Raw genomic sequence first — 15,541 nt, 5'->3', positions numbered from 1 at the left:
CTAAATGCAACACTGATATAGTTCTTAGTGTGTCTCCATGGGATAAATTGAGAACAATTTTCAGAATCATAAAAAGAGTTAAATTACTGAATTGACTTGTTACAATGAGAGGTTTATCTTCAGACCAGATTGGCATTCTTTGGCTGTAGTACAATACCCATCCACAATGTTTTAGCAGCTGACATTTCTGTTTAGAAACCTCAGGGTAATGGACCTATCTGACTGTGTGTTGTAAAGCAGAGAGCTTGAGCTTGACACACTATACTCCTTGACCCTGTGGTTGCCTTGGAGATCAGTGAAAAGCAGGGCAACTGTCCAGTGCAGTTCTCCTATCTTGACTAGTGTGTCCATCAATAGGGCCGTAACATATTTCTTACTTTCCAGAATGCTGTGTAACCTTTATTATTAAATGGCTGGTCTTGAGTACACATTGTACAAGTACATGGAGCTGCAGATTATATAAATAACACTGTCCCCCTGAGAATAATGGCAGGAGTATCCTCGGAGAGAGTATGATTTTATGAGAGCTTAAATTGTCTTTACTGTCTTTAAGTAGGTTTTCAGGGTCACTTTTTTCAGGCTATACATAGATTAGGTTTGTGTTAATGACGGTTTTGTATAGTTCTCTTGGTTTTGTTTATTAAAAAAATGATTACCCCAAAAAAAACGAAGGATTACCCAAAAAAACACAGCAGTTTTGAATTACTCGGTACCTTCTTGCGTATGCGGAAATCACAAAGGGGTAAAAGGATATCACTACTTTACTAATGTGAAAGCAAACAAACTGTTTAATGTGAAATCGTGTCCAAAAAACTTGTCCCGAACCACGTCTGAGCGACATCAACATGCTGTTTCTGCGTGTTCAAAGAAATGAGTGTGTTCTGTTTAGGTCGTAAACTAATGTTCCTAATCTCAAACTGGACTGGACAGCACAGTGTGTTCCGGTGCGTGCGCGCAAAAGGATGTGATGGAACGTCTAGTTTAACCTCAGAGCGCCAATATGTGGACAGGGTCTTTTCGGTGTGTAGGGTTAACACAAAAGGGGGTGTGGTTTAGATCAATATCTAACCGAGTTTACAGTAACACCAAAACACTGTCGCCACACTGAAATCTGGAATGCGTGAAATGGAAACTGTCGATATACACCTGAAAATTGCATCGGGCTGTGTCGGAACACGACAGTAAAGCGCACTGGAGCACACTTTTTCTGGAGAAAGAAGACAGATTGGCAGAATTAAGCGTTCTCAGCTTCTGGGTTGTGCTCTAGACGGAGCTGTTGAACGGACACTGTTGCTCGACACAGTCAGTGGATGAGACTGTGAAGAGACACTAAAATCTGCATTTAGAACTGTGTTGGGAGGAATAAGCGGCTTTATGTGGATTTCATCTGAACAGAGGATACGCCGCTCCACCCTGGTTGTCATGTGAACATTTTACTTTAAGGTGATCTAAATGTGACGGCGACAAAGACCTTACAAGAACCCGTTTCATCACGCAAAGAATCACCTGCAGGCTGGAGAAATTCGGTCTTAGGCTTGGCTACGTCTGTCTTATACAACAGCGCTTTGTGTAGACGTGAAGGGCTAAATCTAAACTGCAGTTCACAGATTCTTCAGAAATTGTGAGTAGACTACTGTTTAATACATTGTATTGAATCCATTTTTTTACACATTTCGACTCAGTTCTAATCTACCCTCGGTCGAGACTGGTGCATTTGCTCAACAGCATCGTGGTCTGAGCTGGTACACTGGAAATAGCATATAGCCCATATAATTCATCTGAATAAACGTTTAGTTTTGCTGAAATTAACCGAAGACTTAGTGGTTATATTGCCGGTAAATACGTTGTAAAAATGCCACGTCAACTGCAAATTACGCCCAAGTGAAGAGATGCTCCCGTCTCATTTGCTTTCTTCCCCCATCATTACGGTATAAATTCTCCTATCTGTCAGCACAATCGTTCGAACTGAGCATGCTCCTTAGCTCCTTAAGGACATGACCAAAAATAATGAATTTTAAAGTTTTTCTACATGGGCAACATAGATTCGGTGTAATCTCGGTCTCCCGAAGTGTTATTTCCTTTGCTCATTTCGAGATGACATAACGACAGTGGTGTATGTATTTTTAATCCCTCGGCTACTTGGCTGTATTACATATCAGTGAGTTAATAAAAAGCGACGACGACAGCCACTGTATGTCATGCCATTGGTGCACTTGATGTAAAATGTTAAAGCAATCACCCTTATTTGTTACCTGGTGTGATTTAAACGTTCGTCAGTTTTACATTAGAGACATTATTTAGAGAAATATAACAACTGAAGAAACCTGATTTATTTTAACGAGGACAAATTCGAAAGGGCCAGTCAACATTAATAAACTTATTTCATACATGACTCTGTATTTATCAACATGTACTGATCAACAAGAATACTTCAATTAAATGTTATATAAACATGTCATGATCTCACTGTTTTCCTTTTACAAATAGGTTTTGAAGTTAAATACACCAAATTTGGAGGAGACATCAAAAAGAACTAAATCTGAAAATTGTGACCACAAAGACATCTCCCTTTGCTCTCAGGATTATGAATGATCTGGAAACGCATAGCATGAAGCAGGGAAAAAAGGCCAGGGGTGAATTTGAACTGTAATTCAAACACCATGGCCAAGTCAAAAGGATTTCTGTTACATCCTCTGTGCTTCTAGCAGTGAGGGATTGTCCAACATTTGCCATCAGCAGGTGATTTGGCTCGCTAAATCCCATTCTATTAGGCTCTTTCATTTTTCGTGTATATTACAAAGGACCACTGCCCTAAAAGTGGAAAATCTGAGTGACTGACCAAGGAAGTATGAATGACACCCTTCAAGACACAAACATGTTCACTGTAAAGGCAGATGTCATCTTTCATGCCCCAAGCCCTGACTCTCCAGACTCATCCATTGTGACTGAGGTAAAAGAAGATGCTGTGCCTACTGGGTCCAAATCCAGTGCCTCAGAAGCAGGGATGTCGCAAGATCATCAAGCATTTTATCAAGAGAAGTCTTGGGACTTACCAGCATCAGGAAATCTGATGGACAGTACAGCTCTGGGACAGCACAGTTTAGCAACAGGAGACTACTTGCAAGACAGGGGATCAAGTGACAGTGGTTTTCAGGATCATATTCAACCACTCAATATTTCTAAGGGTGAAACGCTGGATCTTGGTGTCAGACAACCAGCTGAGTCCCTTGGTAAAAATGGAATTAAAGTGGAAGTTAACGGTGCAAGGGCAAAAGTGCCTTGTGGTTTGGATCCCTCACTGTGCTTCAGAGGTGAGACCAAAGAGGAAACCGACCAAGCGTCTTCAGTTTTTGAAGAACACGAAGTTGTAAGGAGTCACTGTGACTTTAAAAATGTCACTTCAAAGTCAGAGGACAGTGCTGCTGCATCTGACTCTTGTTCTGTTTCCAAGGAAACAAGGTCACTGGAGCTGGCAGTAGATCCAGAACAGCACAAAACAATATATGAACAATCTGGGCTTGAATCGACTGAAGAGCAAAAGCACAGCGGTAACGGGATAAAAGGTGCTCTCTCATTGAAAGAGGAGCCAGATTTAGTCATAGAGGTGGGTGGACAGAAAATCCAGGCACATAAATCAGTGCTAGCAGAGAAAAGTGACTATTTCAAGGCCAGGCTCTCTAGGGATATATTGAAGGTAAAAGGGATGAGCTATAAGACCTTATCAATCCTGATTGATTATGTGTACTCTTCTCAAATCAGTGTAAATAAGTCCAATGTAGTTGATGTTATCACCGCAGCAAAAATTCTCCAAATACCTTGTGCAGTGCAAGCTGCAATGGATACAATATCTAGCCAGATAACCACAGAGAACTGTTATGAAATTTTGACGATAGCCAAAAAGCAACGGTTGAATGAACTGAAGGAGACAGCCTATCGCTTCATGAGCGACAACTTCCTCAAAGTGCTGAAAGATCCTGCAGTCTACGGGCGTTTGACCGGATCAGAGAGGGATCTTATTCTGAAAAATAGGATGGAGGGTAAAAAGTGTCTGATGGTGGCAGAAATCAACGATGTCTTTGACCGTGTTGGTAGCAGACCTCCAAGTAGGAACAGCAGCCGCCCCCAGAGTCCTCTCTCTGTTGCTTCCTTTGAAGAAAACCACATGATCTATTATTACAATGAGAGCACAAAGGATTGGGGAGCTTTGACATTGATGCCTGAGGATATCAACACAAAAGGATGTGGGATCTGCACCATGTACAACTACCTGTTTGTAGCAGGTGGAATTCGGGGATATGGGGAGAAAGGTAAGGTGTCAGATAAGGTGTTCTGCTACAATCCTCTGACAGACCGTTGGAGTGAAATACGACCGATGAACCAAGCACGGTCACAGCTGAAACTTGTCTCTATGGATGGTTACCTCTATGCTATTGGTGGGGAATGCCTGTTCACAGTTGAGAAATATGACCCTCGTATGGACCGGTGGACCACTGTGGCTCCTCTGCCCAAAGGTGCCTTTGCAGTGGCCCATGAAGCAACCACCTGTAACGGAGAGATCTATGTGTCCGGAGGCTCTCTCTTCTACCGCCTTCTAAAGTATGACCCTAAACGGGATGAGTGGCAGGAGTGTCCATACAATAACAGTAGAAAGAAGTCCACGGACATGGTTGCTTTGAAAAGCTTCATCTACAGATTTGATGTTAACCGTGAGCAGGGCATCAATGTGTTTAAATATAACACCATTGTGAAAATGTGGCATGATTGTGCTTCCCACCAGCAAAGCAATCCACTACCCTTTAGATGTGCTGTCATTGGCAACTGCATTTACTGTGTCAATAAGTCTCAGACTTTGCAGTTCATTGTTGAAGAAGAGAGTGCACAATTTTTGGAAGAGCCATTGAAAGCACCCCTTGAGGCTAAAGGAATATTATTCCCGTTCATCCTGAGTTTGCCTGATAGAAGCGATAGAAATGTGTGATAAAGACATTTCACATCCCCAAGACTCTTGTCCTCAAAAACTCACAAAAGCTTAGAGGAGAGTACAATGAAGCATGTTTCATAAGATCAAATCTAAGCTTTATATGTGTAGAGTTTATTGTGCCCAGTTTAACTGCTTGAAATCGGAATGTTTCTCTTTACATTTGCATGGATGGAACCATGTGCGTAGGACGCCTTAAAAAGACAACTTTTTTAAACTAGGAAGATGACATGTATAGATCCTTTTACGCATTTGCTGTGTCACATTTGTTTTGTGCACTTTTGTGAATAATAGCTGTTTTGGCAGATGTTAAATAGAAAAACAAAAAACAGAAAACAAAAAAACTAAGGTCATAAATTTCATGAATAGTCTTGAATAACACAGTCAGTCTCTGCTCATTGACCCTTTGCTCTGCTATAGATCCTATGCAACTAAGTTAGCATGTATGTATGGGCAAGCTGGTGTGAGGAAGGACCCACAACAGTGGCATACAGAAAAGATGACTGGTGGCCTACACCACTATGTAATATGGGAACTGGCCTGCGAGCAAAATGCCTTTGAAACATTTGAATGAAAACATATTGAATATAGCAATGAAAGGAATTATAGTTTAACTGATAAATTTAGCAGAGGTAAATTATGTACGCTGGTTATGAGCACAAATGCACTTCTTTGTTAGTGATCTGAGGACGGCCTTCAAATGAGGAGAATTCAGGAGAAGGATTCCAAAACTGTGAGGGTGTGTTTTTAGGCTCGTTCCTCAGGAGGACACACAATTCATTGCCAAAGAAAACAGCTTGACTGTAGGGGGACATTTAATCATTCATTCATTTATCAGTGTAGGGGTCCTTTATTCTGATGAAGTCAAATTCTCAAACAGACAAGTTGTGACTGCACAGAGTTGGGAGACAGGATAAGCCAGAAGTGAGATCAATTGTGAGACATATAATTACAGATCAAGGGAAATACAATTGGCCTGGCACTGCACTTTTCATTTGTATATATGTACTGGAATAACCTGGTGACAGTACAGCTTGCTGCTGATATAGACATTTAGGTGATTCAGTAATATCCCCTTATACTGGAAAAAAATAGGTCAAAATTGCACAATTTCACTATTGAAACTTAACCAGGCAATTTATTCTGATCTACATCCTGAAACATTTTGGTGAAAATTTGTTCAAAAGCCTATGTAATAAATTTATAAAGTTCCCCCACGGCCACACACTGAATAGCATTTTGAAAAGGATAACACTTGATAGCCTTCATTTATCCATGAGGAAAATGAAGGGACAACTGGGACAGTTAGACTTTTGAGTCATTTCCTCATATTCACTGATTTGTCAAGACAACTTCCTTTGAATAGCCACATGACAATATTTAAAAGCTGACCATACAGAATTCTAAAACAATGTCACCATGTTGTCTTATGACCTGTCAGCCTGACTGTTAAAGCTGGTTAGTAATTCTGTAAAATTAAACTGAAGATCATAGGGAATATGGTGAACATATTACAGCAATAGAACCTCTAAAAGCAGCGTTGTCCGTTGCCCTGTTACAAGCACAGACTTGAGACAAATGGCACAAGAATTTTAAAGCAACAAATGAATAATGTATTATTGATAGTACTTCTCATTAGAATTTAAAGAGCTTTCCTTTGTAAAGTATTATTATGTTCAATCCCTGGCATATATCATATTTTCATTTGTGAGAACTGAATTGCAATGTCTTTATCAAATGACTCACTTTTATTTTTTAAATTCTAATAACATATTTGCTTGCAATCTCGTAAAAGTTTTGATAGGTTGTTGAGTGCAAATGGACATGGAGTTAAAATGTAACTTGTAACAAAATTGTCTAATAAGTGTGTAATATTGCTGGCTGACTAACTTCATTGTACTATGAAGGTCCACTGGAGTGTGAATGTGATACACTATTAAAAAGAAAGGTTTGACGGTCAGACTTTTTAGGTTTTCCAATCTCTGTGTCAGTTTTATTTTGAGACAACAGCAAATAAACTCATGTCTCCTATTCAGCGCTGGAAATAAATCATTATAAGCGTCACATTGTCATGATTTTTAAATCATCTTTTACAGGAAAGAGAATAAGAGGAGAGTTGTACTAGATTTATATGTTGTGACCCTCAAAGCCCTGTGTCTGCTAATGCTATACACGTATTTTCTGTGATCATGCAGTCACATTTAAAGAGGTGAACAGGTGACTCAGCAATTCACCTCTGTGAGTATCTGTTCTAAAGAAAAGCAAAAATGGCACTGTTCAAACTATGAGATAAAGTTTCTGTTTTAAATCTAATCAAACCAAGTGTTTATAATACAGTGTAATGTCTTAAAAGCACGGACAAAGATGCAGATGTGAGGTTTAACAAAGCCATCGCTTTGTCTATCTGCATCACAACAGCAGCTGGATGTTGTTTTCATGCTGGTGTTTGCTGGAGGAGGACATTCTCAGATGATTAGAATTCAAGTGTGGGCAGCCAGTTTGGCTATGTATACTGAAACCAATAAGACCAGCTGGCCACAGTGGGCTGTTTTTTTGTGTGACAGACATTGTGGCAAGTGGCATGAAAGACTTCCCTGGGGTGAACTCCACTGACAGGTATGCCAAGGGACACAGAGTACATCCACAGTAAAACAAAACATGTGAGTTTCAAGGTTATCCATGGGCAGACTAGGACAAATACTGAGTAATTTATGATTAATAAATGGCCTTGGTCCACTGCACTGGTTTTCCGTAATTAGAGGAGCTAGTCGTAGTGAGGCAGAAGGGCTGAATTTTCATTTGAGAGACAAAACAGTAAGGTACTTTTGACAAGCGACGTCCAAAAAAAAGAATGTGTTGCATAACTGACAACTGGTCACTGGTTTGTTTTTTAAATAAATTTTGTTACTACCATAGCAAAAATGATTGTGCCTTTACATCAGAGAAGTTGTTAGGAACAGTTCTGTTACAAATGCATTGTACACTGCTCAACTGAACTGTAAGATTAAAATGATATTTTTTAAAACAACACCATTATGCCACCTACTGGACTTTAATAAATTCAAAACTCAACGTTGCACAATGGTGTTTTAGCAATATCATCCATGAGATCAAAGAATTATTAGCTTTTATGCCAATAGAACAATTCTTATTACATTGGTATAAGTCATGTTACAACAATGAAAAGTTAGATATTACAGCATAACTAATGCTTTATTTAATAATTAACAATCCCATTTAAAGAAAAACACAGGAGTTCCAGTTTCCGGTCACAGATGAGTCTCTTCACCTTGATCAGGCTGTGCAGATGACACTGTATTACGGAGGTCAGCACACTGAAACTTAGTTGAGGAGAAGAAGATCATAGACGCTGATGATGCAGCTTCCTCCTGTTTGAAAATATCCCAAATACGAATATAAACTTGTTCATACACTTAATAACATGTGAAGTAAGCAGTTATTCCAGTTAACCGCCAGCTCAGGTAAGCTACCTGTTTCATGTTAATGCTAACTTTTATGCTCAGAGCTTCATCTGCAGCTAAAAACCAAGAAAACTGACATGTGTCACATACAAACGTAGGACTACGTGTAACTAAGGCTCATACCATCTGAAATAACAAATCACAAGCATTAACTTTGGTTAGGTAAGTGTCTAAAACCAACAGGTCCTCTGACAGGCACCATTACCCTAGTGAAAACAGGCAGATTGTCAGCCCACTCTCTGATCTCGTTCGTTCGGTTATCAATGGTGACATTAAGGATGCTTTTGCGCGTTTGTCTGGTCACACGCTTGGCCATTGGGATGAAAGCCAGAACAAAGCAGGCAGCAACATTCATGGCCCCTGCCACTATGAAGCCCAGGTCATAACTGCCTCTGATGTCATTCATCCAGCCTGCCAATCAGAGACAGAGGATGAATTAGCTTGAAAGAGCCAGCAACTGACTAGACTGAGACAAGATACTTTTTGCACTTTTTTATACTATGCTTAAGTTACTTGCAGTGCAAATTAAGATGAAACCTGCCTTGAAACTTAAATATGAGCTTTTATTCAGTTTATGTGAAAGATCAAATTTCAGCTGAGTATTTACCAGCAAAGGGTGGTCCAAAGCAGCTGACAGCATTGACAGTAAGCATGAAGCCCCAGGCCACAGGCATGCGCTCAGCCCCCATCAGGTCAAAGGTCAGGACAGGCAGCAAGATGTAGTTTCCAGCATCAGCAACGCCCAGGAGCAAGGCCCAGACAATGAAGAAGCCATAAGAGTGCACCAGAGGTATGAGCAGATACAGTAATCCTGCAAAGAGATATCAGATAACATAACTTAGACAGTACTGTGTTCCTCTCCACATGTTTACCAAAGTAAGTCATGGCCTTACTAAGTTATTATCTCCTGATGAAAATCTGATGATAGACTAGACCAAAAGCTTTACATATTTTCATTAATGCATGCAACTAGCTCATACTGCAATCTGTGTGTCACATATGAGCTGTTGTGAAATGCTTCTTTATTAATATCACGTACAATAGCATGATCAACACAAACTGCTAAGAACAAAATGTACTATTATAGATATGTGACACAGTGAAATGGTAACTAGACAGATGGCATGGATACACTATGAAAAAGAGCCATTAGAGGTGGAGTCCTGACCGACAGAGCAGACGGACGCCTGGTTAAAATAGAGGCGGTTGATCCTTTCAGAGTCACAGATGTGGCCAAAGATGATGCGACTGGTCATGCTACTCAAACCAAGCACCAGCATAATGTTAGTGGCACTGTGCACTGGTATATTCAGCTGCACTGCATGCTTCACCTGTAACACACACACACACAGTATACACTGACCATTTTAACCTATATCATTTTGCACTGAGCTCTTTTCATTTACAGACATTATCGCCAGGCAGACTTAGGCTTGTGACTGGGTATTTAAAGCCAAGCTCTCTAACAAATTGCTTTTGGAAAAACATATTACAAATGAAAGTGAGCTAATTTTAACTGCCACAAATTGTGTATCAATTCATTCAAATGCAGCAGCATGAACTACTCAGTGAAACAGCAGTAAAAGAGAAAATATTCCAGATCCCTGCATGTCAAGCAAAACAAAACATACACTTGATCAATACTGATTATGCTATGACACAATGATGATTCCATATTTATAGCTTGTCTCTCAAAACATATCATTCAAGATGGTATTAACTACTTACCAGATGCACATATGGGATAAAAAACCCAAACTTGCACAACCCATTTGCTACAACCCAGAGGAGGAAGACACTGTCTTTCCATAGGCCAAGATCTACAACAAACTTCCTGAGTGGTGACGTCTTTAGATTATCCACAACACTTCTTTTGTGACCTGAACAGAGATTAGGTGACCTTCTAAGCTTTGAGGAAATGCATTCATGCATAACTGAAGTATGTCATAATATGCCGATTCATTTGATGAGATTTATTGCTAACAACCGTTATTGTTCTCTATCAATTACTTATGAAGAGCGTGGAATTAATCCATGAGCCAGCTCACATTTTAACATTCTTTTATCTGAAATAGGCTAACGAAAACACTAAATTACAGCACCAGGATTTTGATTGTGTAGCTAACCAAATGACTATCAACAAATAAACTGCAAAGACTGTAAAACAGGATGCTCTGGATATCTAGCATGTTGCAGATACTTTCTGAGATACCTTTGGGGTTGAGGGGTACATATGTGAAACCAGAAATGACACAGAGGATCATGAGGGTGGAGAAGACTCGTAAACTGTGCCTCCAGCCCAGCGTGTCAATGAGATATTGGTGGAGGCGGGTTTGGACCAGAGCTCCAGCTGCACCACCTGACATCACGATTCCTGTTGCTAAGGAGCGCTTTGTGGTGAAGTACTGGCTCACCATAATCATTCCTGCAATGAGCAATGAAGGAATGTCAAACTGCATTCATTTAAATAATTAGAGTGTTGTCTATACTTCACCAGCATAGCTGTAACACAGCTCTTACTCAAATTAAGCTTTGACTATGGAATATTATTTTCTGAATGTATAATAGACATTGACCTTTACATTCTGTATCTTTGATGGAACTTCTCACTCAGACAGATACAGTAATCCTGCAGTTCTCAAACTGAAATGCTATGAGAATCATGGAACTCTAGCACTGACCTGGTGTGAAAGCAAAACTGGAACCTACTCCAGTGAGAAAGCCATGCGTGAAGAATAACACCCCAAGGGATGGGGCAAGAGATGAACACAAGATGGATATCATGATGATAAGGGATCCAACAATTGATACCTCTCTAGCACCATACTGTACTGTTAGCTTCCCAGAAAGCGGACCACAGATCATAATGAAGCCATAGCTGATGGATCCGACCCAGGCTGTAGTCATGTACATAAGAGGTCACAGACAGATAGACAAAGGTCTTTAGATTGATCATTCCAGAGCAACTGAGCCATTGTAGTATGATTCCTTCTTACTTGCCTGTTTTGGAACTTGTCTCTTTGAATGTATTCAGAAGGCTGATTAGGTATACTCCAAATGAGTTGTGATAACCCAGGACTAGCACGTTGAACAAAAAGGAAGAAAATACAATTACCCAGCCCCAGCCACCATCTGGGGGAGGTCTTATCGGTGGTGGCCTCTGGGGTGGTGTAAGCTCTGTTGCTTCTTCCTCTTGAAGCCTTCTGAAAGGTATTGCCTTCCAGAGCAAATGCATTTTTAGATTAAGCTAAAAAGCTGATTGAGTGAGTAACTTCAGTGATCAGTAGCTGAACATCATCGCTTATCCAGCTATCGAATATGGGTCACTGATAAAAGAAACAAACACAAAGAGGGCGCAAGCAGGGCAAAACTTGATCGCAAGATCGCAAAAATGTCAATAATTTCAGATAGATTCGATACATGAATGGGCAATAAAATAACTTTAAAGTAAGATTATCTCAAAGAACGACAAGAGACTTTGTGAAATAACGAAAATTACGGTGACATGTAGCAGCTAACTTAAAAAAATCATGCTGTGGAATGCTGTTGCCATGACTACGTCACAGCTATGCTCTACAAGGCTGCTCCTTTGAGACATTTTGAGTGACTATCCTCACATCGTTAATGTTTTCGTGACTACATTAACGAAAATAAACAAATAACAGCTATCTCAAAGCATTCTGTGTAATAACTAACTCGTGGCAATTTGCACAGTAATTTCGATTTTATGCCGGTTGTAGTTGAGGTAACGCCACCACCCGATGTTTAGGGTGTTCATCGGTGTAAGGAAATGACTGGGAACAGATGCTTGACCCTAAGCCTCGTTAGTGATCCGACCGTAAACTTGACATTCTCTCATCGTTAATGTTTATATTTTTCGGTGCACAATGCTAATTTATACACATTACTACCATCCCCTATTAAAAATAATTCTGCATAAAATAACCTTCATGCATTATCCTGTACCATGTGTTTTCTTTCTGGACAACCTCATTGTGGACAGTGAGGTTCTGTAGGAGATCACTAGTCCAAGTAAAAATACAAAGACATGAGTTCACTATAAAACAATTTATTGGCATATTTACATGTTTCAGCCTTAAAAAAAAAAAAGGTTGTACAAGGGTTGTTGCAGTTCAAGGATCACTGAAGAGGAAAATACACACTCAGTGACACATTTCTCTCTCACTCAAACTAGTTACTCTTTCATTTTCATGTTCTCTCAAACTCAGACACATACATGCACACATACACACACTCTCATACGTACTCTCCACAGTCAGAAATGATTACTTTCTGTTTGGGTTTGCCCTCTTTTGTGCCTTGTGCCTAAAGAGAGAATAGAAAGGTTGTTTCAGAATACCTTTATAATACATAATCATGTCAACATTCAGTAATTTCATCATTTACACTCTATTAATTACCTAAAACATTGACAAACAGTGCCTCAATGTTTGTTAAAGCAACAACCGTTTGGAAACTTTTAAAATTTACTTTCACATGTTTCACATACCCCAGAGAACAAACATACATTGAGCCATGTTTGTTACTTAGGACTATATTTATATTACTCTCATGCAAATGTAGAAAGCAAGGTTCTAGTCATTATAACTCTAAAATCAGTTCTAATTCTGCCACATTTACACATTAGCAGAAAGAATCTCATCTCCTTCTCACCTCAATGGCTCGCAAAACATCTGCACCCTCTATGAGTTCTCCAAACACCACATGTTTCCCATCCAGCCAGTCTGTTTTGTCACAGGTGATGAAGAACTGAGAGCCATTCGTGTTGGGGCCAGAGTTAGCCATGGAGAGTTGCCCTAAACAAAAAAAAGGATTTGAAGCATGAATTCCCATATTACAAACAATGCATATTCATGAGAGATTTACATGCTCTACACAAATACCAAATACAACTAGTTTACAAATATTCTCTGAAACAAACATATACAGGGCAGCTGTCTGTGTAGACAAACATGCAAATCAATGCATCTTACCTGGCCCAGTGTGTTTAAGGACAAAGTTCTCATCATCAAATTTGCGCCCATAAATGGATTTGCCCCCTGTGCCATTGTGGTTGGTGAAATCTCCTCCCTGACACATGAACTGTGGAATGACCCTGTGAAAGCTGCTGCCTTTGAATCCAAAGCCTTTCTCATGTGTGCACAGACAACGAAAGTTCTCTAAAGGAGAGAATTCAACACAACAGGACTGAAAAATGGTATAAAATTCCTCAGTTGCATTCTATGCATCTTGCATCCCTATCGATTCCATCTATCAATCTGCACGCATGTATAATCCCAGACATGACAGCATACAGTATTTCCAAGGACATTATTTTTAGGATTATTTTTTGATGTTTAGGATGAGTAAAATATTGGATGTACACACTGAATTGTTATTACACAGAAGGTTTCAGACCTGCTGTCATTGGTACAACGTCTGCCCGGAGCAAAAAGCGCAATCTTCCTGCAGGTTTGTTGCCAATCTTGATGTCCATGTAGACCTGTGGGTTAGTTCTGCCTTTCTTAGCTGGGGGTTCACCCTGAAAATGGATAACATCACCACCTGAAAACTTATAACATTACAACCATTTGTGCTAAATTGGCAAAGTTATCATAACTAAAGATACTTATCAGTGAAAGTAAATGCTCATTTGTGAATGTCTTGCCTCATTAGTGGTCGTGTTGGCTGATTCTCCAGCAGCCTCTCCTGTTTCCTCACTCTCTTCTGTGGTTTTCCCTGAGAACTTCTTCAACCAGTCATCATCAGACCACACTTGTGTGAGGAAAACACAATGCAAAGAAGGCCATTTTAGATCATTTCCACATTGCAGAGATTCCAAACGAAAAAGAGAACTCAAGGTCTATTGTACACGCAGCATCTGAGAGTATGTAACCCACCTGGGCGGGAAGAACCCTCTTTAATCTTCATGGGCTTGGCAATGTTTACCCTGATGGTCCTGCCAAAGAGCTCTGACTCATTCTGGAGGGAGAGCCCAGAGTGTATGTGTAAAAGACAGAGAGAGATTTATCCAGGTTTTCCTTGACTGAATGCCCATCTACAGAGAGGTTTACTCAGGTTTTCCATTACTGAAAACCAGTCTACAGCCTCATCATTACTATACATACTCAATGACAAGCAGTAGCACAGGAGAGAATTAGACTCACCATGTTATCGATGGCAGCAGCTGCATCCTAAAAGAAAAAAAACAATACCATTTGCGATCCAGGATAACTTTGCAGCGAGATTTTCAATCTATTGAAGCAATACTACATACGTCACTAGATGGCGTGATTAGACAGTGACGACGATGGCTTAACGGCGCAAAATCAGTGAGGGAAATGCTGCACCCTTCTTTACAAAACATTGCCGAATTAACAAAGGCAATAGATGGATTATATTTCAGATAACTGCTACAATCAGACATCTAATAGTAAATAGACTTGTGCGATGGTTCAGTGGTATAAATAAGTCGCACTTGCCTCAGCCAACTCGAACTCGATAAAGGCAAACCCCCGATGTTTTTCTATGAGGACAAAAATAGTGACATTAAACGCAGTACACTGAACATTGCAATTGCACGAGAGTTACCTTACAACGGTTAAAACTTTTAATTCCTTAACTTACCAGTTTCATAGTCGAGTGGGATCTGAATATCAGTTATATCACCAAAAGGAATAAATGCGGCATGCAGGACTTTTTCGTCAACCTCCTCTGCAAGTCCACCTGTGAAATAAACAAGATCCTTCTTTGAATAATTCGGCTCAGTAGTGATAATCAACGGTAAGCATGCACCAAATTCAAAAGATATCTGTTACCGGCTGCTGTTTAACTAACAGAATTTTGACTAGCTAAAGACCAAAACTCGCCCAGGAAACTATCATAATAATACTTCTTTTTTAGATAACGCCGACTAAGTGGATTTTCGTTTTACCAAGACAGCAGCTACGTGCGAATAGTTACTAAAAATTTAATACTCACCAACATAAAGTACACGTTTGGCCGCTGCCATTTTGAATGTGAACTTTCAACTCTGACCCCTTCTTCTTCGACCTTCTTAGACAAAATTAAATTTAAACTC

General features: G+C 39.9%; 2 protein-coding genes across 2 annotated transcripts; one reads left to right on the top strand and one right to left on the bottom strand.

The window, feature by feature from the left end:
- The first annotated feature begins 2,848 nt into the window (after positions 1–2,848).
- kbtbd11 (kelch repeat and BTB (POZ) domain containing 11) lies at positions 2,849–4,978 on the top strand. The gene is made up of 2 exons (XM_030787337.1): positions 2,849–3,300; positions 3,418–4,978. The coding sequence occupies exons 1-2, from the start codon at positions 2,849–2,851 to the stop codon at positions 4,976–4,978; spliced, it is 2,013 nt and encodes a 670-aa protein (XP_030643197.1).
- Positions 4,979–12,703: 7,725 nt separating this feature from the next.
- ppie (peptidylprolyl isomerase E (cyclophilin E)) lies at positions 12,704–15,472 on the bottom strand. The gene is made up of 10 exons (XM_030785815.1): positions 15,442–15,472; positions 15,088–15,186; positions 14,943–14,986; positions 14,628–14,654; positions 14,361–14,442; positions 14,129–14,235; positions 13,879–14,002; positions 13,455–13,640; positions 13,135–13,277; positions 12,704–12,786 (listed from the first exon to the last, which is right to left on the bottom strand). Exons 1-10 carry the CDS (start codon positions 15,470–15,472, stop codon positions 12,718–12,720), a joined length of 912 nt encoding a protein of 303 aa, XP_030641675.1. The 3' UTR covers positions 12,704–12,717.
- Between the last annotated feature and the right edge of the window lie 69 nt (positions 15,473–15,541).

Source organism: Chanos chanos, chromosome 10 (assembly GCF_902362185.1).
Source record: "Chanos chanos chromosome 10, fChaCha1.1, whole genome shotgun sequence".
Taxonomy (NCBI): Eukaryota; Metazoa; Chordata; class Actinopteri; order Gonorynchiformes; family Chanidae; genus Chanos; species Chanos chanos.
This window is presented reverse-complemented; position numbering and strand designations above follow the sequence as displayed.